The following is a 26,932-nucleotide window of genomic DNA, read 5'->3' as shown; positions in this document are numbered from 1 at the left end:
CTTTTAAGCAATCTGATCTCATGAGAACTCACTCATCATTGCAATGACAGTACCAAAGGGGATAGTAAACCATTCATGAGAAACCACCCCCATAATCCAATTGCCTCCTGCCAGGACCCACCTCCAACATTGGGGATTACAACTGAACATAAGATTTGCATGGGGACAGAGATCCAAACCATATTACCCATATACACATATGCACACGCGCGCACACACACACACGAATATTATTCAGCCTTTTTTCTTTTCTTTTTCCCTTTTTTTTTGGGGGGGGGGAGAAGAGAGAGTTGCATTCTGTTGCCCAAGCTGGAGTGCAGTGGTGTGATCTCAGCTCACTGAAACCTCTGCCTTACAGGCTCAAGCAACTATCGTACTTCAGCCTCCTAAGTAGCTAGGATTACAGACATGCACCACCATGCCTGGCTAATTTTTTTTTTTAGTAGGGATGGAGTTTCACCATCTTGGCCAGGCTGGTCTCAAACTCTTGACCTCAAGTGATCCACCCATCTTGGCCTCCCAAATTACTGGGATTACAGGCACTATTCACTGTGCCTGGCCTATTCAGCCTTTAAAAAGAAAAAAAATCTTGTCATTTGTCACAACATGGATGAACCTGGAGGACATTATGCTTGGCCAGTTTTTAAATTGAGTTGTTTGTCTTTTTGGTTTTGAGTTGCAATATTTATTTATATTTTCTGAATGCCAGTATGTTACTAGTTACCAAATATATGATTTGCCAATATATTCTAGCCATATGCAGATGATTGAAACTGGACCCCTTCCTCACATCATATACAAAAATTGACACAAGATGGATTCAAAGCTTAAGTGTAAAACACAAAACTATGAAAACCCTGGAAGACAACCTAGGCAACACCATTCACGACATAGGAATAGGCAAAGATTTCATGACAAAGGTGTCAAAAGTGATTGCAACAGAAGCAAAAATTGACAAATGGAATTTAATTAAACTAAAGGGCTTTTACACAGCAAAAGAAACTGTTAACAGAGTAAGCAGACAATCTACAGAATGGAAGAAAGGTCTTACAAACTATACATCCAATGAAGGTCTAATATTCAGCATCTATAAGGAACTTAAACAAATTTACAAGAAAAAAACGCATTAGAAAGTGGGCAAAGGACATGAATAGGCACTTTTCAAAAGAAGACATACATGGGGCAAATAAGCATATGAAAAAAAGCTCATTACTGATCATTGTAGAAATGCAAATCAAAAGCACAATAATACCATCTCACATCAGTCAGAATCGGTATTACTAAAAAGTCAAAAAATAGCAGATGCTGGCAAGGTTGTGGAGAAAAGCAAACACTTATACACTGTTGGTGGGAGTGTAAATTAGTTCAAACATTGTGATAGGCAGTATGGTGATTCCTTAAAGAGCTAAAAACAGAAATACAGTTTGACCCAGCAATCCCATAACTGAGTATGTATCCAAAGGAATATAAATCATTCTTTTATAAAGACACATGCACGCATATGTTCACTGTAGCACTGTTCACAGTAGCAAAGACATGGAATCAGCCAAAATGCCCAACAATGATAGATTGGATAAAGAAAAGGTGGTATATATACACTATGAAATACTATGCAGCCATAAAACAGAACAAGATCATGTCCTTTGCAGGGACATGAACAGAGCTGGAGGCTATTATCTTTAGCAAACTAATGTAGAAAGATAAATCCAAATAATAATGCATACCATCACTTATAAATGGGAGCTAAATGGTGAGAACAAACGGACACATAGAAGGCAACTACACATACTGGAGCCTATCAGAAGGTGGAGAGTAGGAGAAGGGAGGGGATCAGGAAAAATAACTAATGGGTACTAGGCTTAATACCAAAGTGATGAAATAATCTGTGCAACAAACCCTTATGAAACAAGTTTACCTATGTAATAAACCTGCACAAATACCCTTGAACTAAAACAAAAGTTAAAAAAAGAAAACTTTTAGTGAATTTTTTGAACATTATCATACTTTTCAGCTTCAGAATTTCTATTTGGTTTATTTTTATAATTTCTATCAATATTCTTTATTTGCTGAGACATCTTTTGGCTTTCTATAGCTTTTTAAACATAGTCAAGACAGTTGATTTAAAGCCATTGTCTACTAATTCACATGTCTGTTTCTCCTCAGGGACAATTTTCTACTAATTTCTTTTTCCCCTGAGAATGGGCCATACTTTCTTGTTTCCTCACATGCCTTAGTTTTTTTTTTCTTGAAAACCAGATATTTTGAATGTCATAATGTAGCAACTTTGGAAATCTGATTTTCCCATGCCCCTGGTCTTGTTGTTGTTGCTTATTGTGGTTGTTGTTCGTTTAGTGAATTTTCTGAACAAATTTTGTAAAGTCTGTAATCTTTTGGTATGTATGGCCTCTGAAATCTTTGTTCAATTAGCTTTAGTTAGCTGTTGATTTTACAGAGATTTCATTAAACTTCTGGAAGCAAAACAAAGAAACAAACTGTGAAAAGAAAAAACTTTCTTAGTTTTTGCAGTTTGGGGCTCTCCTTCATTGCTTAGCTACACAGTTTAAAGTTCTGCCTTAGTCTTTATTTTCTGCTTGTGTGGTCCCTGAAGTTTAGCCAGAATTGAGAGCCTAGGATCTTCTCAGTATTTTTTATTATGCTTTAAGTTCTGGGGTACATGTGCATATTGTGTAGGTTTGTTACATAGGTATACACGTGCCATGATGGTTTGCTGCATCCATCCCCCCATCATCTACATTAGGTATTTCTCCTTTGTGAGCACACATCTAGAAATGGGTACATGCATGGTCTTCTTTAGTCCTCAGAATACGTAAAAGGCTTTGAAGTCATTATTTCCCTAAGCATCTCTCAAGTATCCAAGTGTCTTTCTTCCCTGGATTTTTCAATTTGTCTATTGCTTTTCCCAAATGTTATTCCTTGTCCCATGTAGTTGTGACTGAAACATTTGATTTAAAATGCTTTCCACAAACACCACCAGGGAAGGTGCCTCGGCTCTGGGAAAGCTCTGGTACAGGTGACAAACAGGAATCCTTCAGGGAACTACCAGATAGGTCAAACCACACAATCACAGTTCATTGAGAATGAGGTCAATATCACTTCCTCTGGTACCAGTAACCTGCACTTGCAATATAAACTGCCATTTTTAAGGCTACTGATGGGCTGATAGTTGGAGAATGGTATCAAGGTAACCAAAAATGCCACAGAACTATCACTGAAATTTGTATTTTTTATTCATTAAGTGGCCTGGCTGCTGTAATTTTTGCTTAGATTCCAGAGTTCTGAAAAAGTTGATTCTGACAGTTTTGCCAGCCTATTCATTGCTTTTATGAAAGAATGGAGTTCTGGAGTTCCCTACTCCACCACTTCCCTTAATGTGGGTCTTTACAAGGCTTTTAAAAAGTAGATAAAACTAAGTTTATATGGAAGGGTTCCTGTATCCCAGTAATATGGAAGATGAAATAACTGCTCTGGAGGGCCTTGTAAAAAAAGACAATTCCTTTTAGGAGTGTTTGTAACAATAAAACTTAGAAACAATATTTCACTCCTTTTTGAAGTTGTGGTAACTAATATGAACCAGGGGTTGCTGTGTGTTATCCAGTCTTCGCTTTTAAAAATGGGTGTGTCAGCTGGGCATGGTGGCTCATTCCTGTAATCCCAGCACTTTGGGAGGCCAAGGCAGACAAATTACCTGAGGTTGAGAGTTTGAGACCAGCCTGACCAACATGGAGAAACCTTGTCTCTACTGAAAATACAAAAAGTAGCCAGGCATGGTGGCACATGCCTGGAATCACAGTTACTCGGGAGGCTGAGGCAGGAGAATTGCTTGAATTCAGGAGGCAGAGGTTGCAGTGAGCAGAGACCATGCCATTGCACTCCAGCCTGGGCAACAAGAGTAAAACTCCATCTCAAAAATAATTTTTAAAAGGGTGTGTCAAAAAGTGGGTGGAGATTTTTTAAAATATATTTGACTGCTTGACCATTAGTATCTAATGGAGACACTGTACATCATCCAAAGGTCCTGGACTTTGAGCTGATTGTATTAACTGTGTGTTTCACATATGAGAAGGATACATACATTTATTTGGGTTGTCAGAGGGGCAAACTATGGCACATAACACACTTATATACCACTACTTAGATATGGCCTTGTGAAATACCTCTGAACATGAGATGTAAATGGAAATTTTTGAGCGTGGCTTCTGTGAAAGCTCCTTAAAGCTGGTTTGTATATTAAGTCTGTTGCCTGGAGTTCAAGCAGACATATTCTCACCATGAGTTAACTTTGAGACTGGAAGCCTCAAGGATGGCAGAGAAGAAAGAATAGGAGTTGAAATTCCTAATGAAATTATGGAGCCATCATCCCAGGTTCATTCTGGGATTCTTATGTGAGAAAAATTAAAACCATATTTATTTCATTAAAATTATTATTTTTTTAATTTTAGGTTCGGGATACATGTGAAGGTTTGTCACATAGGTGAACTCATGTCATGATAATTTAATGCACAGATTGTTTCATCACCCAGGTATTAAGCTCAGCACACAATTGTTAGCTTTTCTGCTCCTTTCCCTCCTCCCACTCTCCAACCTCAAGTAGACCCCAGTACGTGTTGTTCCCTTCTTTGTGTTCATGAGTTCTCATCATTTAGCTCCCGCTTTTATGTGAGAACGTGCAGTATTTGGATTTCTGTTCCCGTGTTAATTTGTTAAAAATAATAGCCTCTAGCTCCATCCATGTTCTTACAAAAGACATGATCTCATTCTTTTTTACGGCTGTGTAATATTCCATGGTGTATGTGCACTACCTTTTCTTTATTCAATTTGCCATTGATGGGCATTTGGGTTGATTCCATGTCTTTGTTATTGTGAATAGCGCTGCAATGAACATTCTCATGCATGCTTCTTTATGGTAGAATGATTTATATTCCTCTGGATATGTATCCAGTAATGGAATTGCTGGGTCAAATGGTAGTTCTGCTCTTAGCTCTTTGAAGAATCACTACACTATCTTCCACAATGTTTGAACTAATTTACACTCCCACCAACAGCGTATAAGTGTTTGCTTTTCTCCACAATCTTGCCAGCATCTCTTATTTCTTGACTTTTTAATAATAGCTGTTCTGTCTGGTGTGAGGTAGTATCTCACTATGGTTTTGATTGGCATTTCTCCAATGATCAATAATGAGCTTTTTTCATATGCTTATTTGCCCCATGTATGTCTTCTTTTGAAAAACATCTGTTCATGTCCTTTGCCAATTTTTTTTTCTTTTTTTTTTTTATTGCATTTTAGGTTTTGGGGTACATGTGATGAACATGCAAGATTGTTGCATAGGTACACACTTGGCAGTGTGCTTTGCTGCCTTCCGTCCCCTCACCTGTATCTGTCATTTCTCCCCATGCTATCTCTTCCCACCTCCCCACCCCCCGCCCCTCCCCCATTTCCCTCCAACGGACCCCAGTGTGTAGTGCTCCCCTCCCTGTGTCCATGTGTTCTCATTGTTCAACACCCACCTATGAGTGAGAATTTATGGTGTTTGATTTTCTGCTCTTGTGTCAGTTTGCTGAGAATGATGGTTTCCAGGTTCATCCATGTCCCTACAAAGGATGTGAACTCATCGTTTTTGATGGCTGCGTAATATTCCATGGTGTATATGTACCACATTTTCCCTATCCAGTCTATCATCATTGGGCATTTGGGTTGGTTCCAGGTCTTTGCTATTGTAAACAGTGCTGCAATGAACATTCGTGTGCACGTGTCCTTGTAGTAGAATGATTTATAATCCTTTGGATATATACCCAGTAATGGGATTGCTGGGTCAAATGGGATTTCTATTTTTAGGTCCTTGAGGAATCGCGACACTGTCTTCCACAATGGTTGAATTAATTTACATTCCCACCAACAGTGTAAAAGTATTCCTATTTCTCCACATCCTCTCCAGCATCTGTTGTTTCCCGATTTTTTAATGATCGCCATTCTAACTGGTGTGAGATGGTATCTCAATGTGGTTTTGATTTGCATTCCTCTGATGACCAGTGATGATGAGTATTTTTTCATATGTTTGTTGGCCTCCTGTATGTCTTCTTTTGTAAAGTATCTGTTCATATCCTTCACCCATTTTTGAATAGGCTTGTTTGTTTTTTTCTTGTAGATCTGCTTTAGTTCTTTGTAAATTCTGGATATCAGCCCCTTGTCAGATGGGTAGGCTGCAAAAATTTTTTCCCATTCTGTTGGTTGCCGATTCACTCTACTGACTGTTTCTTTTGCCGTGCAGAAGCTGTGGAATTTGATTAGGTCCCATTTGACTATTTTGGCTTTTGTTGCCATTGCTTTTGGCGTTTTGGTCATGAAGTCCTTGCCTACACCTATGTCCTGAATGGTTTTGCCTAGATTTTCTTCTAAGGTTTTTATGGTATTAGGTCTGATGTTTAAGTCTTTAATCCATCTGGAGTTAATTTTGGTGTAAGGTGTCAGGAAGGGGTCCTGTTTCTGCTTTCTGCACATGGCTAGCCAGTTTTCCCAACACCATTTATTAAACAGGGAGTCCTTTCCCCATTGCTTGTTTTTGTCAGGTTTGTCGAAGATCAGATGGTTGTGGGTATGTTGTATTTCCTCTGAGGTCTCTGTTCTGTTCCATTGGTCTATATCTCTGTTTTGGTACCAGTACCATGCTGTTTTGATTACTGTAGCCTTGTAGTATAGTTTGAAGTCCGGTAGTGTGATGCCTCCTGCTTTGTTCTTTTTGCTTAGAATTGACGTGGCTATGCGGGCTCTCTTTTGGTTCCATATGAAGTTTAAGGTGTCTTTTTCCAGTTCTCTGAAGAAGGTCATTGGTAGCTTGATGGGAATAGCGTTGAATCTGTAAATTACTTTGGGCAGTTTGGCCATTTTTACGATGTTGATTCTTCCTAACCATGAACATGGAATGTTTCTCCATCTGTTTGTATCCTCTCTTATTTCGTTGAGCAATGGCTTGTAGTTTTCCTTGAAGAGGTCCTTTACGTTCCTTGTTAGTTGTATTCCTAGGTACTTTATTCTCTTTGTAGCAATTGTGAATGGCAGTTCGTTCTTGATTTGGCTCTCTTGAAGTCTATTACTGGTGTATAGGAATGCTTGTGATTTTTGCACGTTGATTTTGTATCCTGAGACTTTGCTGAAGTTGTTTATCAGTTTCAGGAGATTTTGGGCTGAGATGATGGGGTCTTCCAGATATACAATCATGTCATCTGCAAATAGAGACAATTTGATTTCCTCCTTTCCAATTTGGATACCCTTTATTTCTTTTTCTTGCCTGATTGCTCTGGCTAGAACTTCCAGTACTATATTGAATAGGAGTGGTGAGAGAGGGCACCCTTGTCTAGTGCCAGATTTCAAAGGGAATGCTTCCAGTTTTTGCCCATTCAGTATGATATTGGCTGTTGGTTTGTCGTAAATAGCTTTTATTGTTTTGAGATACGTTCCGTCAATACCTAGTTTATTGAGGGTTTTTAGCATAAAGGGTTGTTGAATTTTGTCAAAAACCTTCTCTGCATCAACTGAGATAATCATGTGGTTTTTGTCTTTGGTTCTGTTTATGTGGTGAATTACGTTTATGGACTTGCATATGTTGAACCAGCCTTGCATCCCCGGGATGAATCCTACTTGATCATGGTAGATGAGCTTTTTGATATGCTGTTGCAGTCGGTTTGCCAGTATTTTATTGAAGATTTTTGCATCTATGTTCATCATGGATATTGGCCTGAAATTTTCTTTTCTTGTTGAGTCTCTGCCGGGTTTTGGTATCAGGATGATGTTTGTCTCGTCAAATGATTTGGGAAGAATTCCCTCTTTTTGGATTGTCTGGAATAGTTTCAGAAGGAATGGTATCAGCTCCTCCTTGTATGTCTGGTAGAATTCAGCTGTGAACCCATCTGGACCTGGGCTTTTTTTGGGTGGTAGGCTCTTTATTGCTGCCTCGACTTCAGACCATGTTATTGGTCTATTCAGGGTTTCGGCTTCTTCCAGGTTTAGGCTTGGGAGGATGCAGGTGTCCAGGAATTTATCCATTTCTTCCAGGTTTACTAGTTTATGTGCATAGAGTTGTTTGTAATAATCTCTGATGATAGTTTGGATTTCTGTGGAATCTGTGGTGATATCCCCTTTATCGTTTTTTATTGCATCAATTTGGTTATTCTCTCTTTTCTTTTTTATTAATCTGGCTAGTGGTCTGTCTATTTTGTTGATCTTTTCAAAAAACCAGCTCCTGGATTTATTGATTTTTTGAAGAGTTTTTTGTGTCCTTCAGTTCTGCTCTGATCTTAGTTATTTCCTGTCTTCTGCTAGGTTTTGAGTTTTTTTGATCTTGCTCCTCTAGTTCTTTCAATTTTGATGATAGGGTGTCAATTTTAGATCTCTCCTTTCTTCTCATGTGGGCACTCATTGCTATATATTTTCCTCTAGAGACTGCTTTAAATGTGTCCCAGAGATTCTGGTATGTTGTGTCTTCGTTCTCATTGGTTTCGAAGAACATCTTTATTTCTGCCTTCATTTCATTGTTTATCCAGTCAACATTCAAGAGCAAGTTGTTCAGTTTCCATGAAGCTGTGCGGTTCTGAGTTAGTTTCTGCATTCTGAGTTCTAACTCGATTGCACTGTGGTCTGAGAGACTGTTTGTTATGATTTCTGTTCTTTTGCATTTGCTGAGGAGTGATTTATTGCCAATTATGTGGTCAATTTTAGAGTAAGTGTGATGTGGTGCTGAGAAGAATGTATATTCTGTGGATTTGGGGTGGAGAGTTCTGTAAACGTCTATTAGGTTTGCTTGTTCCAGGTCTGTATTCAGGTCCTGGATATCCTTGTTGATTTTCTGTCTGGATGATCTGTCTAATATTGACAATGGGGTGTTAAAGTCTCCCACTATTATTGTGTGGGAGTCTAAGTCTCTTTGTAAGTCATTAAGAACTTGCCTTATGTATCTGGGTGCTCCTGTATTGGGTGCGTATATATTTAGGATCGTTAGCTCTTCTTGTTGCAGTGATCCTTTTACCATTATGCAATGTCCTTCTTTGTCTCTTTTGATCTTTGTTGCTTTAAAGTCTATTTTATCAGAGATGAGAATTGCAACTCCTGCCTTTTTTTGCTCTCCATTTGCTTGGTAGATCTTCCTCCATCCCTTTATTTTGAGCCTTTGTGTATCCTTGCATGTAAGATGGGTTTCCTGGATACAGCACACTGATGGGTTTTGGCTTTTTATCCAATTTGCCAGTCTGTGTCTTTTGATTGGGGCATTTAGTCCATTGACATTTAGGGATAGTATTGTTATGTGTGAATTTGATACCGTCATTTTGATGCTACCTGGCTGTTTTGTTGGTTAGTTGATGCAGATTCTTGATTGTGTTGATGCTCTTTTACCATTAGGTGTGTTTTTGGAGTGGCTGGTACTGGTTGTTCCTTTATATGTGTAGAGCCTCTTTCAGGAGTTCTTGTAGAGCAGGTTTGGTAGTGATGAAATCTCTGAGTGCTTGCTTGTTCACAAAGGATTTTATTTTTCCTTCACTTATGAAGCTTAGTTTGGCTGGATAGGAGATTCTGGGTTGAAAGTTCTTTTCTTTAAGGATGTTGAATATTGGCCCCCAATCTCTTCTGGCTTGTAGGGTTTCTGCTGAGAGATCTGCTGTGAGTCTAATGGGCTTCCCTTTGTGGGTAACCCGACCTTTCTCTCTGGCTGCCCTTAGCATTTTCTCATTCATTTCAACCCTGGTGAATCTGACGATTATGTGCCTTGAGGTTGCTCTTCTTGAGAAATATCTTTGTGGTGTTCTCTGTATTTCCTGGATTTGAATATTGGTCTGCCTTGCTAGGTTGGGGAAGTTTTCCTGGATAATATCCTGAAGAGTATTTTCCAGCTTGGATTCATTCTCTTCATCACATTCAGGTACACCTATCAGACGTAGATTAGGTCTTTTCACATAGTCCCACATTTCTTGAAGATTTTGTTCATTCCTTTTTGTGCTTTTTTCTCTGTTCTTGCCTTCTCTTTTTATTTCATTGAGTTGATCTTTGACCTCTGATATCCTTTCTTCTGCTTGGTCAATTCGGCTGCTGAATCTTGTGCATGCTTCACGAAGTTCTCGTGTTGCGTTTTTCAGCTCCATCAATTCACTTATACTCCTCTCTATGCTGTCCATTCTCGTCAGCAGTTCGTCCAATCTTTTTTCAAGGTTCCTATTTTCTTTGTGTTGGGTTAGAACATGTTCTTTTAGCTCATTGTAGTTTCTTACTACCCACCTTCTGAAGTCTGATTCTGTCATTTCATCACCCTCCTTCTCCATCCGGTTTGGTTCCCTTGCTGGTGAGGAGTTGTGATCCCTTTTAGGAGGAGAGGTGTTCTGGTTTCGGGAGTTTTCATCCTTTTTGCGCTGGTTTCTTCCCATTTTTGTGGGTTTATCCACCTGTTGTCTGTCTCTGTCCCAGGGAGTTGGAGCTTTATGAGTTTCCGTTGCACTACTGCCTTTTTTGATTTTTCTTTCAGGTCTGACCCGCTCAGCTAGCAGCACGCCTAGCCACTGCGTGCCCACAGGGGCTTTGCTGAGCTGCTGTGGGCTCCGCCCAGCTGCCCTGAGCTCTTCCCTGTAGTCCTTTTTATATAGGCGTAGTTAGAACTGTCTCGGCAACGGTGGCCCCGCCTCTGTTATGGCGGACTCTCTCTGTTGTGGCAGGTTGCCTCGGCAACGGCAGCCTGCCTCCGTAGTGGTGGAGGGTCTCAGTAATGGCGGAAGCCCCTCCCCCACGGAGCCGGACCGTCCCGGTTCAGCTGTGCTTGGTTTGGAGGGCTCCACCCAGAGGGTTTCCAATTACTGTTTTTGTTTTCGTTGTTGTTGGGGGTGGAGGGGTGGGACCAACCGAGCCTGATCACCTGGCTCCCTGACTCAGAGTCTTTTCTTTTAAGTTGAAGGACCCCGCGTTCCGGTCGCTTGTTGAAAAGGCGCCGGGATCTCCCGTGCTGCGACTCACGGAGTCGGCTCGAACTGTGGCGCCGGCTCCTGGTGGATTTTTTGCCTAGGAATCTCCTGGCCTGACTCGCTATTTCAGATGAGTGGGGAACTCTGCCGTCTCAGGGCTCTGCTCGCCAGCTAAGAGGGCTCCCAGACCAGTGGCTTTTGTATGGAGAACCGCAGCAACAGGGCGTGGTCACAGCAGCGGCGCGGGCGGAATCAGCCCCACAGGGGTCAAAACAGCCGCACTGGCTGGGACTGCGACGCTGGCGACCCCTCTGCCTGGGTATCTCCTGGTCTGTGGGCAATAAGAGTTCGTCTGGAAATGCGGCATCCACTCACCCTCTGCACCTTCACTGGGAGCTGAAGTCCTGAGCTGTTCTTAGGCGGCCATCTTCCCAGCATTCCCGCCCATTTTTTAATGAGATTTTTTTCTTGTAAATTTGTTTAAGTTCCTTATAGACCCTGGATATTAGACCTTTGTCAGATGCATACTTTGGAAAAATTTTCTTCCATTCTGTAGGTTGTCTGTTTACTCTGTTGATATTTCTTTTGCTGTGTAAAAGCTCTTTATTTTAATTAAATCCCATTTGTCAATTTTTGCTTCTGTTGCAATTGCTTTTGGCATCTTTGTCATGAAATCCTTGCCTGTTCCTATATCCAGGATGATATTGTCTAGGTTGTCTTCTGGGTTTTTGAAGTTTTGGGTTTTACACTTAAGTTTTGAATCCATCTTAATTTTGTATATGGTGTAAAGAACAGGTCCAGATGAATGTATATGACTAGCCAGTTATCCCAGCACCATTTATTGAATAGGGGGTGTTTTCCCCATTGCTTGTTTTTGTCAGCTTTGTCAAAAATCATTTGGTTGTAGGTATGCAGCCTTATTACTGGGCTCTGTATTATGTTATTATGTCCCATTTGTCTAAGTGCCTGGGTTTTTTTTTTTTCTTTTTTAGACAGAGTTTCACTCTGCTGCGCAGGTTGGAGTGCAATGATGTGATCTCGTCTCACTGCAACCTCCGTCTCTCAAGTTTAAGTAATGCTTCTGCTTCAGTCTCTTGAGTGGCTGGGATTACAGGTGTGTGCCACTACACCTGGCTACCTTTTGTATTTCTAGTAGAGACGGGGTTTCACCATGTTGGCCAGGCTAATCTGGAACAGCTGACCTCCAGTAATCCGCCTGCCTCAGCCTCCCAAAGTGCAGAAATTACAGGCGTTGTATCAGTACCATGCTGTGTTTCGGTTACTGTAGCCCTGAAGTATAGTTTGAAGTTGGCTAATGTGATACCTCCAGCTTTACTCTTTTTGCTTAGAATTGCCTTGGCTATTTGGGCTTGTTTTTGGTTTCATGTGAATTTTATAATAGTTTTTTTCTAGTTCTGTGAAGAATGTCATTGTTAGTTTGATGGAAATAACATTGAATCTTTAGATTGCTTAGGGTAGTACGGTCATTTTGTTGATATTGATTCTTCCTATCCATAAGCATGGAATATTTTTCCATTTGTTTGTGTCTTCTCTTATTTCTGTGAGCAGTGTTTTGTTATTCTCATTGTAGATATCTTTCACCTCCTGAGTTAGCTGTATTCCCAGGTATTTTATTTTTTGTGTGGAAATTGTGAATGGGATTGCCTTCCTGACTGGGCTCTCAGCTTGGCTGTTGTTGATGTATAGAAATATGAATGATTTTTGTACATTGATTTTGCATCCTGAAACTTTGCTGAAGTTGTTTATCAGGTGAAGGAGCTGTTGGGTTGAGACTCTGGGGTTTTCTAAATATAGAATCATATCATCTGCAAACAGGGATAGTTTGACTTCCTCTCTTCCTATTTACATGCTGTTTATTACTTTCTCTTGCCTGATTGTTCTGGCTAGTACTTCCAATACTATTTTAAATAAGACACATATACAGCATGGAATACTATGCAGCCATAAAAAATGATGAGTTCGTGTCCTTTGTAGGGACATGGATGAACCTGGAAACCATCATTCTCAGCAAACTGACACAAGGACAGAAAATCAAACATTGCATGTTCTCACTCATAGGCAGGTGTTGACCAGGGGGTAGGGAGTTGGGGAGGGATAACATGGGGAGAAATGCCAGATATAAGTGATGGGGCGGAAGGCAGCAAACCACATTGCCATGTATGTACCTATGCAGCAATCTTGCATGTTCTTCACATGTACCCGCAAACCTAAAACACAATAAAATATATATTAAAAATAAATAAATAAATAAGAGTGGTAAGAAGGGCATCCTTGTCTTGTGCCTGTTTTCAAGGGGAATGCTTCCAGCTTTTGTCTATTCGGTATGATGTTGGCTGTGGAAAATCCATATTTATTTAAACCACTACTTTTTGAGTTTCTGCAACTGAATACGATTCCTAACTGATACTCAAGCTAATAGAAAATTAGAAGGATTTGACAAGATGATTAACAGAATAACAAAACCAAATGATCAATCAACATAGGTAAGATGCTTAATTGTACCTATTATCCAAGGAAATGCAAGTTAAGTATCAATGAGCTATCACTATACCTGTTATATTGGCACAGATGTAAAAAGAGTGCTAATGTCTCGTATTACAGATATGTGGGAAAAGGGTATGCTGAGTAAAACAGAAATTAAAGAAAATATATACCAGCTGAATTTCACTCCTTGGATTTTATTCCATAGGCACAAAATCACTAGTATGTATGCACATGTGAACAAAGATGTTATTTATAGCACTGTTTATAGTAGTAAAAAAATGGAAAGAAGGAATGCTCATCAGTAAGGGAACAGTTTAGCAATTTGTAGCACATCTGTTACATGGACTATTATGTAGCCATTAAAAGAGTAAGTTAAATTTGCACCAGTAGAGTTGAAGGATGTAAGCAAGATGGAATATTTATGAAGTAAATTATACTTATTATTATGCTTATATGAACATAGAAAAAGGAATAGAAAGATATACAACGGATATTTTTCACTGGTTACCATGGGAGCAAAAGTAGGTTGCAAAGCTTTGTGAAGGGGCAGAGTCATAGAGGAGGATCCCTAGTTCCTTAGGGAGGAAAAATAATGGACTAATAAAAGAACCTTCTGTTTACACTTAATAATTTGTTGAATTTAGGCATATATAGTAAATGATACAGAATTGTCATAAAATAATCCTGCTTAATAAACACAAGGCACCATATGGAAACTACTGAGTTATTAATCTTATATTAATGCTGAAGGACAAAGTCAGTATATTTAATATGTGTATAAATACATGAAAGATCTGACAGTTTTGATCTGTAAATGAAAATGTGGTGGAAAGGAAGTTTTACAAGTAAGAAAATAAAAGAACATCATAGAAAAAATGTTAAAAAGAAATAGAAGTGCAATCCAAAAAGCAAAAAAGGGCATAAAATAAGTAAATTTATTAAAGAATTAAATAAAAGTTCTAGAAATAATTTATTAGTCTTAAAATCCAGTTGATGCCTTAAAATGATAGAGAATATCTACAAAAATCCATAGCTAACATAGTACCTCATGTTGAAAGGCTGAAATCTTGTCCCCCAACCCCAGAACAGCTAGTGCAAAGTCTCTGAAGTGTAAAAGAGCTTGGTGTGTTCAATGAAAGAATATAGGTCAGTAGATCTAGCATACAGTGATTAAGAGGAAGAGTATTGAGGGATAGGAAAAAAATAGAACCAAAGGTAGGAAGGAGCTAGATCATGTAGGACATTGTAAAGTGTTCAGATTATATTCTAAAGTAAAAGAAAGCTGTTAGAAAATTTTAAGCAGGGGACATTACAATTAAATTTATGATTTTAAAAGATATGTTTGGCTAGAGGCTCACTCTGGAGAATGGATGACAAAGCAAGGAATGGAAGCAGAAATGCCATTTAGGAGGCCGTTGTGGGAATTAAGGTGAGATACTTCCCACCAGTATCACTCTAATCCAAGCAATCCAAGCTAACACTTGCTTGGATTAGAGTGGTACTGGTGGGAAGATTTGGAATATGTTTAAGAGATTGAATGTCTTTTTCTAAGACTTTGTTTCATCTTCCATTTGATACAATTCACTTTTGTGGTCTCCAGGAATGTTGCTATGGAAAGTCTTATGTTTGGCATTAGAACAGGAGACAAAAGCAGCAGCTGTTAGGGTCAGAGAGAACTGAATGATCCTGGCAAGTCTGTAGTTTTTTTGGGCCTTAGTTTCTATACCCAAACAATGAGAGGGTTGAACTAAATTGCCTCAAAGATTTAGCCCTAAAATTCTGTAATTCTCTTAAGAGTCCTGTGTCTGGACTATACTAGATTTGGATTTGAATGCAGATCAATGAAGATATCCATATTGATTTAGTGATTGGCAATACTATAGTGAAAATATATATATATATATATATATATATATATTTTATTGCATTTTAGGTTTTGGGGTACATGTGAAGAACATGCAAGATTGTATGGCAATCATGAAGAACATGGCAGTGTGGTTTGCTGCCTTCCTTCCCCTCACCTGTATCTGTCATTTCTCCTAGTGCTAGCTTTTCCCACTTCTCCACCCCCCCATCCCTCCCCCATTTTCCCCCAATGGACTCCAGTGTGTAGTGCTCCCCTCCCTGTGTCCATATGTTCTCATTATTCAACACCCGCCTATGAGTGAGAATATGCGGTGTTTGATTTTTCTGCTCTTGTGTCAGTTTGCTGAGAATGATGGTTTCCAGGTTCATCCATGTCCCTACAAAGGACATGAACGCATCGTTTTTGATGGCTGCGTAATATTCCATGGTGTATCTGTACCACATTTTCCCTATCCAGTCTATCATCGATAGGCATTTGGGTTGGTTCCAGGTCTTTGCTATTGTTAACAGTGCTGCAATGAACATTTGTGTGCATGTGTCCTTATAATAGAATGATTTATAATCCTTTGGATATATACCCAGTAATGGGATTGCTGGGTCAAATGGGATTTCTATTTTTAGGTCATTGAGGAACCGCCACACTGTCTTCCATGATGATTGAATTAATTTACACTCCCACCAATAGTGTAAAAGTGTTCCTATTTCTCCGCATCCTCTCCAGCATCTGTCGTCTCCAGATTTTTTAATGATTGCCATTCTAACTGGTGTGAGATGGTATCTCAATGTGGTTTTGATTTGCATTTCTCTGATTACCAGTGATGATGAGCATTTTTTCATATGTTTGTTGGCCTCCTGTATGTCTTCTTTTGCAAAGTGTCTGTTCATATCCTTCGCCTACTTTTGAATGGGCTTGCTTTTTTTTTTTTTTTTTTTTTTTTTCTTGTAGATCTGTTTTAGTTCTTTGTAAATTCTGGATATTAGCCCCTTGTCAGATGGGTAGACTGCAAAAATTTTTTCCCGTTCTGTTGGTTGCCAATTCACTCTACTGACTGTTTCTTTTGCTGTGCAGAAGCTGTGGCGTTTGATTAGGTCCCATTTGTCTATTTTGGCTTTTGTTCCCAATGCTTTTGGCATTTTGGTCATGAAGTCCTTGCCTACGCCTATGTCCTGAATGGTTTTGCCTAGCCTTTCTTCTAGGGTTTTTATGGTGTTAGGTCTGATGTTTAAGTCTTTAATCCATCTGGAGTTAATTTTGGTGTAAGGTGTCAGGAAGGGGTCCTGTTTCTGCTTTCTGCACATGGCTAGCCAGTTTTCCCAACACCATTTATTAAACAGGGAGTCCTTTCCCCATTGCTTGTTTTTGTCAGGTTTGTTGAAGATCGGATGGTTGTAGATATGTTGTATTTCCTGAGGCCTCTGTTCTGTCTCTGTTTTGGTACCAGTACCATGCTGTTTTGATTACTGTAGCCTTGTAGTATAGTTTGAAGTCCGGTAGTGTGATGCCTCCTGCTTTGTTCTTTTTGCTTAGAATTGACTTGGCTATGCGGGCTCTCTTTTGGTTCCATATGAAGTTTCAGGTGTTTTTTTCCAGTTCTGTGAAGAAGGTCGTTGGTAGCTTGATGGGAATAGTGTTGAATTTGTAAATTACTTTGGGCAGTATGGCCATTTTCACGATGTTGATTCTTCCTAACCATGAACATGGAATGTTTCTCCATCTGTTTGTGTCCTCTCTTATTTCGTTGAGCAATGGCTTGTAGTTCTCCTTGAAGAGGTCCTTTACGTTCCTTGTTAGTTGTATTCCTAGGTATTTTATTCTCTTTGTAGCAATTGTGAATGGCAGTTCATTTAGCGAAAATATTTACAATGAGCAATAAAGTACAGCCAGAGTGAAGAGAGCCAATAGACAGTAAAAGTCAAGTTCTCATCCTTGCTATGCACCTTGACCATCCATCGATTACTTGTCCAGTAATTCTCATCATTGAGTTTGTGAAAATTCATGGCATTCACAGAGTTGTTCAAATGATTATTAATGGTGGATATGAAGTAAATTCCTATTTGATTCATATGTCCATTTTTCTTACAAACCATTTGTACAGCATAAAGTCAGGGAACATTTGCTGCTTTAGGTCGGGGATTAAACAGTAACATATGAAAGGACTGATAACTCTGCTACAGGTCTCCCTTGCTCAGAATTTGAAGAAACTGTTGGAATAACATTTATACCAGTGAAATATTCCTGGAGTCTACACAAATGCTGTAGTAAATAATAACAGCAGTAGTCAGACAGTGAGCCATTTTCCAGGAAGGAGTAACTTTTAAGATGGGATATTGGTTAACTTTCTCATAATCAAGTTCTTTTTCTAGTAGTTGAACTTAAGACATGTTGTTACATGCCAAATGATATGATTTGGCTTTGTGTCCCCACCCAAGTCTCATCATGAATTGTAATCGCCAGGTGTTGAGAGAGGGACCTGGTGGGAGGTGATTGAATCATGGGGCTGGTTTCCCTCATGATATTCTCATGATTGTGGATGAGTTTTCATGATAACCGGTTGTTTAAAAGTGTGTGGATTTGTTCATGCTCTTGCTCTTCTGCCACCTTGTGAAGAAGGTGCTTGCTTCTTCTTTGCCTGCAGTCATGACTATACTTTTCCTGAGGCCTTCCCAGCCATGCAGAACTGTGATTCAATTAAATGTCCTTTCTTTATAAATTACCCAGTCTCAGGTAGTTCTTTATAGCAGTGTGAAAATGGACGAATACACCAAAGGCACTTGTTTGTTTATCCACTTATTAATTCTGTTGTTTAATTGTTCATTTATTTAACCAACAGTTATCGAGAACCCGACTCTTATTCTGCACTGGGGATGTTTGGAACTTCTGATATAAATTAAAAGACAGGGTACCTGTCCTTGGGGGAAATTAGAGTCCAGCAGAAAATGTAAATACCCCAAAAGCCCATGCTCTTAAGAGCCTGAGAACTATCTACCTGGGGGAGCTACCAAAGACATGAATCCTGTCCCTCTAGCAGCAGGGCTGCCATACACATACACTGAGGATAGGCTCTGTTGCTGCCTGCCATAGCTGCTGCTACCACTTCTAGGGACTGAAGTGCATGCCACTGGCAGTGACCCCACTCCCTTCAGCCACAGAAAAATGCCTTTCTCAATGATTGCTGCTGCTGCTGCCTTCAGTGTTGAAGTCTTGAAGTCCCAGGAGCCAAAGAAATGCCTGCCTGCAGCTGCAGCCACTGTTGACAACCACATTTCATCAGCAGCAGAGTCACAACACAATTGCCTGCTCCTCTAGGACAGGGTCTCTCTGTCTATCACTTCTGCTGCTGCAGCCACCCACACACTCCACTGGGGAGTCTGGGGATCACTCTTCCCTGCCCTCTACAGCCAGGGACTGAGTGTATCACTGCAGGGTCTGAAGACAGGCCCACTTAGCCTGGCACCACACTCCTAGTGCCTAAGCTCACTGGCCTGGAAGTTGGGGGATTACCCCACCTTGTCCACCACTGCTGGCATTTGTGCAATCCTATGAACCTGAGGAGGGGCTAACTCAGACTGCCGCTACTACCATAGCTGGCATTCTCCTACATGCATCACATCAGAGCCTGAGGACTGGCTTTCCCAGGCCATTGCAGCCACTGCTAACACTGACACATGCCATTTCAGAGCCCAAGGATTGTCCCAGCAAGAATACTGCCATTGCCCATGCCATGCATGCTACCAAGAGAAACAAGGACTCAGCCACCCGCTCAGGTAACTACTGGCACCCAAGCAAGTTGCTGGGAAGCCCAAGAATTGGCTTGTTTGGACCTTCTAGCACCAGTGACCATGTATACCACCTGAAAATGCAAGGACAGGTATGTTCAGCCCACAGCTACCACCACTAAGGCCTGAGAACTGGTCCACTTGGTATTCCCATTCCCAGAAAAAGCTTACCATAGCCTCTACTAATAACTGCACCCTAACCCACTAAGGAAATCACAGACACCAGTGACAGTGTACATATAGCCAAATAAATCATGCAGTAACTACAGTATTGCATGCACCCAGAGTCAAATCTAAAGTGTCCTACCCAACCAACATCTTAGATATATCTTCAGGAAAAATTCTTTCCCAGTGAAAGTCAATCCAAAAAATAGGAAGAAGCAACTGTTATACCAGGTGCACAGATGTCAATGTAAGGACACAAGAGACATGAAAAAACAAAAACATGAAACCTCCAAAGAAATACACGTCTTTAGCAACAGATTCCAATGAAAAAGAAGCTACAAAATGCCAGAAAAGTAATTCAAAATAATGATATTAAAGAAACTTAGCAAGATACAAGAGATCACAAACAAACAATACAAAGAAATCATAGAAACAATTCAGGGTACAAATGAAAAATTCACTAGAGTTAGATATAAAAAAAGAACTAAGCAGAAACCTTGAAACAGAATAATTCAATTAATGCAATACAAATTCATTTGAGGGCTTTAACAACACACTAGAGCAAGCAAAGAAAGAATTTCAGAACTTGAACACAGGTCTTTTGAAATAATCCAGCCAGACCAAAAAACAAAAAAGAATAAACAAAGCCTATGCGATGTATAGGACACCACGAAGTAACAAAACATACACATTTTGGGCATTCCAGAAGATAAAGAGAAGACCAGAAGCATGGAACACCTACCTAATGAAATAATAGCTGAAAATTTCCCAAGTCTTGCAGGAGATTTAGGCATTCGGATACAGGAAGCTTAGAGACCCCACATAGATATAACTCAAACAGGTCTTCTCCATAGTACATTATGTTTTAACTATCAAAAGACAAAAACAAAGAAGAATGCTATAAACAGCAAGAGAAAATTGTCACATATAAGAGAACCCTCATCAGACTGACTGCGTTTCTCAGCAGACACCTTACAAACCAGGAGAGAATGAGAAGATATATTCAAAGTATGGAAAGAAAAAAACCGGCGGCCAATACTATACCCAAAAAAGTTGTTCTTCATAGATGAAGGAGAAATAAAGTCTTTCTCAGACAAGCAAAAACAAAGAAAATTTGTCACCACTAGATTGGTCTAACAGTAACCACTTAAGGGGGGTCATACACCTGGAACTAAAAGGACTATACTGACATGAAAACATATGAAAGTATAAAACTCACTGATAGGGCTAAAACACAAATGGAGAAAAGAAAAGAAAGGGCTCAAATGTTATCATTACACAAACCGACCAAACTGTAATGATAAACTACGAGAGAAAGAAAAAAACAAAGAATATACAAAATAACCAGAAAAAATTAACAAAATGACAGAAATAAGTCTTCACATAAATATAAACAGATTAATTATTCCACTAAAAGATGTACACTGGATGAATAGATTTAAAAAACATAATTCAACTGCATAGTATTTATGAGACTCGCCTCACTAGCAAGACACATATAGGCTGAAATAGGTTGATAATTATATTTCACAAAAATGGAAATCAAGTGAGCAGGATTAGTTATAATCATATCAGATAAAACAGACATTAAATCAAAAAGAATGAAACAAGGACTATGACTATCTATAATGACAAATAGATGAGCCTAGCAAGAAGATATAACAATCCTAAATATATATGAACCCAATAATGGAGCCTCCAGATTCAAAAAGCAAGCATTACTAGACCTAAAGGAAGAGACAGACTGCAGTGCAATAATAGGAACTTTAACACCCCACTGTCAACATTAGATAGATTATCTAGACAAAAATCAACAAATAAACATTAGACTTAAACTGGACTTTAGACCAAATGAACCAAATAGACATTTACAGAACATTCTATCCAACAACTACAGAATATACATTCATCAGCACATGGAATATTCTCCAGGATGGATTATATGTTAGGACACAAAATGCCTTAATAAATTTAACAAACTCAAAATACTACCAAGGACATTCTCAGATCACAATGAAATCAACTATAAATACACACTAAGAGGAACTTCAGAAACTGCATAAATACATGAAAATTAACCAACATGCTCCTGAACAACCAATGGTCAATGAAGAATTTAAGAAGAAACAAAATTCTTGAAACAAATGAAAATTGAAATAACAACATATCTAAACCTGTGGGATACAGCAAAAGCAGCACTAGGAGGGCAGCCGTTCCTCCAAGAAACAAAACAAAACAAAACAAGGATGCACACTTTCACTACTCCTATTCAACATAGTATTGGAAGTCCTAGGTATGGCAATCAGGCAAGAGAAAGAAATAAAAGGCATTCAAATTGGAAAAAAGGAAGTAAAATGATCTCTTTTTACTGGCTTCGTGATCTTGTATCTAGTAAAACCTAAAAACTCCATCAAAAAACTCTTAAATTTGATAAGCGAATTCAGTAAAGATCCAAGTTAAAAACAATAACACTAAAAATATGTAGCATTTCCATATACCAATAATGATCTAGTCACAAAAGAAAGGAAGAAGGAAATTCCATTTAAAATGGCTAAAAATTAAAATATCAAGCAATAAATTTAATCAAGGAGGTGGAAGATCTTCAAAATGAAAACTACAAAATGCTAATGAAAGAAATTTAAAATAATAAAAATGAATGGCAAAACATCTCATACTCATGGATCAAAAGAATTAATATTGTTAAAATTGTGATTTTCTCAAAGTAATCTACAGATTCAGTGCAATCCTCTCAAAATACCAATGTCATTTTTAACAGAATTAGAAAAAAATACGTAATTCACATGTAATTTAAAATAGATTTCTTGATAGGGATAGCATTGAATCTATAAATTACTTTGGGCAAGATGATCATTTTCACGATATTGTTTCTTCCTAACCATGAGCATGGAATGTATTTCCATCTGTTTGTGTCCTCTCTTATTTCCTTGAGCAGTGGTTTGTAGTTCTCCTTGAAGAGGTCCTTCATGTCCTTTGTTAGTTGTATTCTTAGGTATTTTATTCTCTCTGTAGAAATTGAGTGGCAGCTCGCTCATGATTTGGCTCTCCCGTTTGTCTGTTATTTGTGTATAGGAATGCTTTTGATTTTGCACATTGATTTTGTATCCTGAGACTTTGCTGAAGTTGTTTATCATGGTTTTTTAAATAAAATTGTACTTCAAGTTCTGAGGTACATGTGCAGAGCTTGAAGGATTGTTGCATAGGTACACACATGCTGTGGTGGTTTGCTAGCTCCATCCCCCCGTCACCTACGTCAGGCATTTCTCCCAGTGTTATCGCTCCCTAACCTTCCTGCACCCTGTTGTCTCTCCCATAGCCCCCCAACCCCCAACAGAACCCAGTGTGTGATGCTCCCCTCCCTGTGCCCATGTGTTCTCATTGTTCAACGTCTGCCTGTGAATGAGAACATGTGGTGTTTGGTTTTCTGTTCTTGTGTCAGTTTGCTGAGAATGATGGTTTCCAGACTCATCCATGTCCCTACAAAGGACACGAGCTCATCGTTTTTTCATGGCTACATAGTATTCCATAGTGTATATGTGTCACATTTTCTTTGTCCAGTCTATCACTGATGGACATTTGAGTTGGTTCCAGGTCTTTACTATTGTAAATAGTGCCACAATTGACATACATGTGCATATGTCTCTATAATAGAACGATTTCTAATCCTTTGGGTATATAGCCAGTAATGGGATTGCTGGGTCAAATGGAATTTCTATTTTTAGATCCTTGAGGAATCACCACACTGTCTTCCACAATGGTTGAACTAATTTGCACTCCCACCAACCTTGTAAAAGTGTTCCTATTTCTCCACATTCTCTCCAGCATCTGTTGTCTTCAGACTTTAATCATCACCATTCTGACTAACGTGAGATGGTATCTCAATGTGGTTTTGATTTGCATTTCTCTAATGACCAGTGATGATGAGCATTTTTTCATGTATGTTGGCCTCATAATTGTCTTCTTTTGAAAAGTGTCTGTTCATATCCTTTGTCCACTTTTTGAATGGGTTTGTTTGTTTGTTTTTTTCTTGTAAATCTGCTTTAGTTCTTTGTAGATTCTGGATATTAGCCCTTTATCAGATGGGTACATTGCAAAAATTTTTTCCCATTCTGTTGGTTGCTGGTTTACTCTAACAATTGTTTCTTTTGCTGTGCAGAAGCTCTTAGTTTAATTAGATCCCATTTGTCTATTTTGGCTTTTGTTGCCATTGCTTTTGGTGTTTTAGCCATGAAGTCCTTGCCTATGCCTATGTCCTGAATGGTATTGCCTCTGTTTTCTTCTAGGTATTTTATGGTGTTAGGTCTTATGTTTAAATCTTTAATCCATCTGGAGTTAATTTTAGTGTAAGATGCAAGGAAGGGGTCTAGTTTCAGCTTTCTGCACATGGCTAGCCTGTTTTCCCAACACCATTTATTAAACAGGGAATCCTTTTCCCATTGCTTGTTTTTGTTAGGTTTGTCAAAGATCAGATAGTTGTAAATGTGTGATGTTGCTTCCAAGGCCTCTGTTCTGTTCCATTGGTCTATATCTCTGTTCTGGTACCAGTACCATGCTGTTTTGATTACTGTAGCATTGTGGTATAGTTTTAAGTCAAATAGCATGATGCCTCCAGCTTAGTTCTTTTTGCTTAGGATTGTCTTGGCTATGCTGGCTGTCTTCTGGTTCCATATGAAGTTTATAGTGTTTTTTTTTCCGGTTCTGTGAAGAAGGGCAATGGTAGCTTGATGGGGATAGTGTTGAATCTATAAATGACTTTGGGCAGCATGGCCATTTTCACAATATTGATTCTTTCTAATCATGAGCATGGAATGTTTTTCCATCTGTTTGTGTCCTCTCTTATTTCCTTGAGCAGTGTTTTGTAGTTCTCCTTGAACAGGTCCTTTACATCCTTTGTCAGTTGTATTCCTAGGCACTTTATTCTCTTTGTAGCAATTGTGAATGGCAGTTCATTCATGATTTGGCTGTCTTTAAGTCTGTTATTGGTGTATAGGAATGCTTGTGATTTCTGTACATTGATTTTGTATCCTGAGACTTTGCTGAAGTTACTTATCAGCATAAGGAGATTTTGGGCTGAGATGATGGGATCTTCTAAATATACAATCATGTTGTTTGCAAATAGAGACAATTTGACTTCCTCTTTTCCTAACTGAATATCCTTTATTTCTTTTTCTTTCCTGATTGACCTGGCCAGAACTTCCAATACTATGTTGAATAGGCGTGGTAATAGAGGGCATCCTTGTCCAGTGCAGGATTTCAAAAGGAATGCTTCCAGTTTTTGCCCATTCAGTATGATATTGGCTGTAGGTTTGTCATAAATAGCTTTTATTGTTTTGAGACATGTTCCTTCAATACCTAGTTTATTGAGAGTTTTTAGCATAAAGCGCTATTGAATTTTGTCAAAGGCCTTCTCTGCATCTATTGAGATAATCATGTGGTTTTTGACTTTGGTTCTGTTTATGTGGTGGATTACATTTATAGAAAAATGGACTTTTATACACTGTTGTTTGAAATACAAATATAGCCACTATGGAAAATAACCTAGGGATTTCTCAAAAAACTAAAAGTAGAACTACCATAAGATCCAAAAATCTCACTAATCATCATTTATCCCAAGCACAAGAAATCAGTATGTCAAAGGGATACTTGCCCTCTCATGTTTATTGCAGCATTATTAACAATAGGCAAGGTATGGAACCCACCTAAGTGTCCATCAACAGATAAATGGATAAAGAAAGTGTGGTATACATATACAGTGAAATAGTATTCTTCCATAAAAGAAAATGAAACTCTGCCACTTGCAACAGCATGGATGAAACTGGAGTTGTTATGCCAAGTGAAATAAGCCAGGCACAAAAAGACAAAAATAGCATGTTCTCAGTTACATGTGAAAGTTAAAAACGTTGATCACATGAAGATAAAGAATGGAAAGAAAGGTAACAGGGAGTGTGGAGGGTGATTTGGAAGAGAAGGGAAGATGAAGAGAAGTGGGTTAAAAAGTACACACATAAATATAAGATAGAAGGAAAAAATTCAATGTTTGATAGAAGAGTAGGGTGACTATAGTTAATAAAAATGTACTGTACTTGGGTTATGGACACCCTAGATACCCTGATTTGATTGCTATGCATTACATACACATAACATAATTTCATATGTATCCCATAATTTGTACTGATAAAAAATTTTAAAAGAAGATGAACCATCGGAGAGACATTCTCCTGCAGGTTTTAGAAGAGGAAAACAATCAGCTGTTTTGTGAACCACCTATACAGAGTAGCAACCTCTAGGAATTGAATGCCAACCCCAACCAACAGCTATCCAGTAACGTAAGACCTCAGTCATATAGCTGCAAGGAGCTTAATTCTGCCAAAAACTTGAATGAAGATAGAAGGGTCACCTGGGTCCCATATGAGAACTGTATTCCTCACCAACACTTTAAGTGCAGTTTTTGAGACCCTGAGCAGAAGACCTTAGCAGACCATGCCCAGACAATGGACCGATGGAAAGCATGAGGTAATAAATGGCTGTTGTTTTAAGATACAAAGTTTGTGGTAATTTGTTACATAGCAATAGAAAATGAATACAGCATGCTTCTTGTTTTTAGACCTATCCTGGGTAGGCAGAGATGTGCAGTTGTCATTCCAGTGTATGCAGTACAGTTCTGGCCTTCGATTAACTGCTTGAGGTCTATTTCCTGGCCACTAGCCTTTGTGTTGGGTATGTTCTGTCATTTCATCAGTGGTGTTAAGGACAAGTCCTGACAAGTCCTTATGCATTACATAGTGTTAGTACCCTACTCCTTTGCTCCCATCTCACTATATGTTTCTACTCTATTTCTAGACCACAGAGAACTTACATTCTTGTATTATGTATATTATGCAGCTTTTAAAAATTATTTGAAATATTATATGTATCATCTTTTTGTATTTGAAGTTGGAGGGGGATGTTCATGCATGTATATCAGTTGACATGTAGGCCCAGAAATCCAAAAGTACTTAAGTTGGTAAGAATCCTCAATCTGTAATAAACAAGCCAATAAAATAGATTATCTTCAGCAAAATAGTATCTTATAAATGCTGTACCTTGGAGGAGCCAGGGTCTGCTCTAGAAACTCCTCAATTTTAATGAAGTCTGTTTTCAACTCCTTGTTATACACCAGGAAGGGAGGATTGGTACCTGGGGCTAAGTCCTTCAGCTCTTCAGGCTTTCTATGATGATTAAAAATAAGCAGAGTTAGGTCTCTAGGTAAAGTACTCATTATATAAACATCAATATTATTTTGGTGTCTACCAATCTCAATTTCTAGAATTTAATATGTCCTCATTTCTCTTACCTGGTCATGTCAACAGTTGTCACATTGAATTTAACTCCTTTAAGCCAGAGGATCATGAAAAGGCGTTGGCAAAAGGGACAGTTTCCAATACTCTCTCCATCACTTCCAGCCTATTAAGATAAAGAGAGACCTAAGTTCATTTGCTTGTTCAATGAGTATGTATTGAGCGCCTACCAGGAAATGAGCTAGTTGCTAGAGACAAACTTGGACATTCTTAATCTTAAGGACTCCATCATCTATGGACAGAGAGACACAGTGAAGCAAATAATTTCATTACATGTAAAGTTACCAGTGTGATGAGTACATAATAATAAT

General features: G+C 38.8%; 1 protein-coding gene across 1 annotated transcript in view; it reads right to left on the bottom strand.

Annotated features, from left to right (window-relative positions):
- CLIC2 (chloride intracellular channel 2) overlaps nt 1-26,932 on the bottom strand; it is a 61,803-nt gene that overhangs the window by 19,593 nt on the left and 15,278 nt on the right. The window contains exons 2-3 of the mRNA XM_003943932.3: nt 26,618-26,727; nt 26,367-26,492 (exon numbers count right to left, since the gene is read on the bottom strand). Coding sequence (XP_003943981.1) covers nt 26,367-26,492; nt 26,618-26,727 — 236 coding nt within the window. The remainder of the gene's footprint in view (nt 1-26,366; nt 26,493-26,617; nt 26,728-26,932) is intronic.

The sequence above is a fragment of the Saimiri boliviensis genome, chromosome X (assembly GCF_048565385.1).
Source record: "Saimiri boliviensis isolate mSaiBol1 chromosome X, mSaiBol1.pri, whole genome shotgun sequence".
In the NCBI taxonomy this organism is placed as follows: Eukaryota; Metazoa; Chordata; class Mammalia; order Primates; family Cebidae; genus Saimiri; species Saimiri boliviensis.
This window is presented reverse-complemented; position numbering and strand designations above follow the sequence as displayed.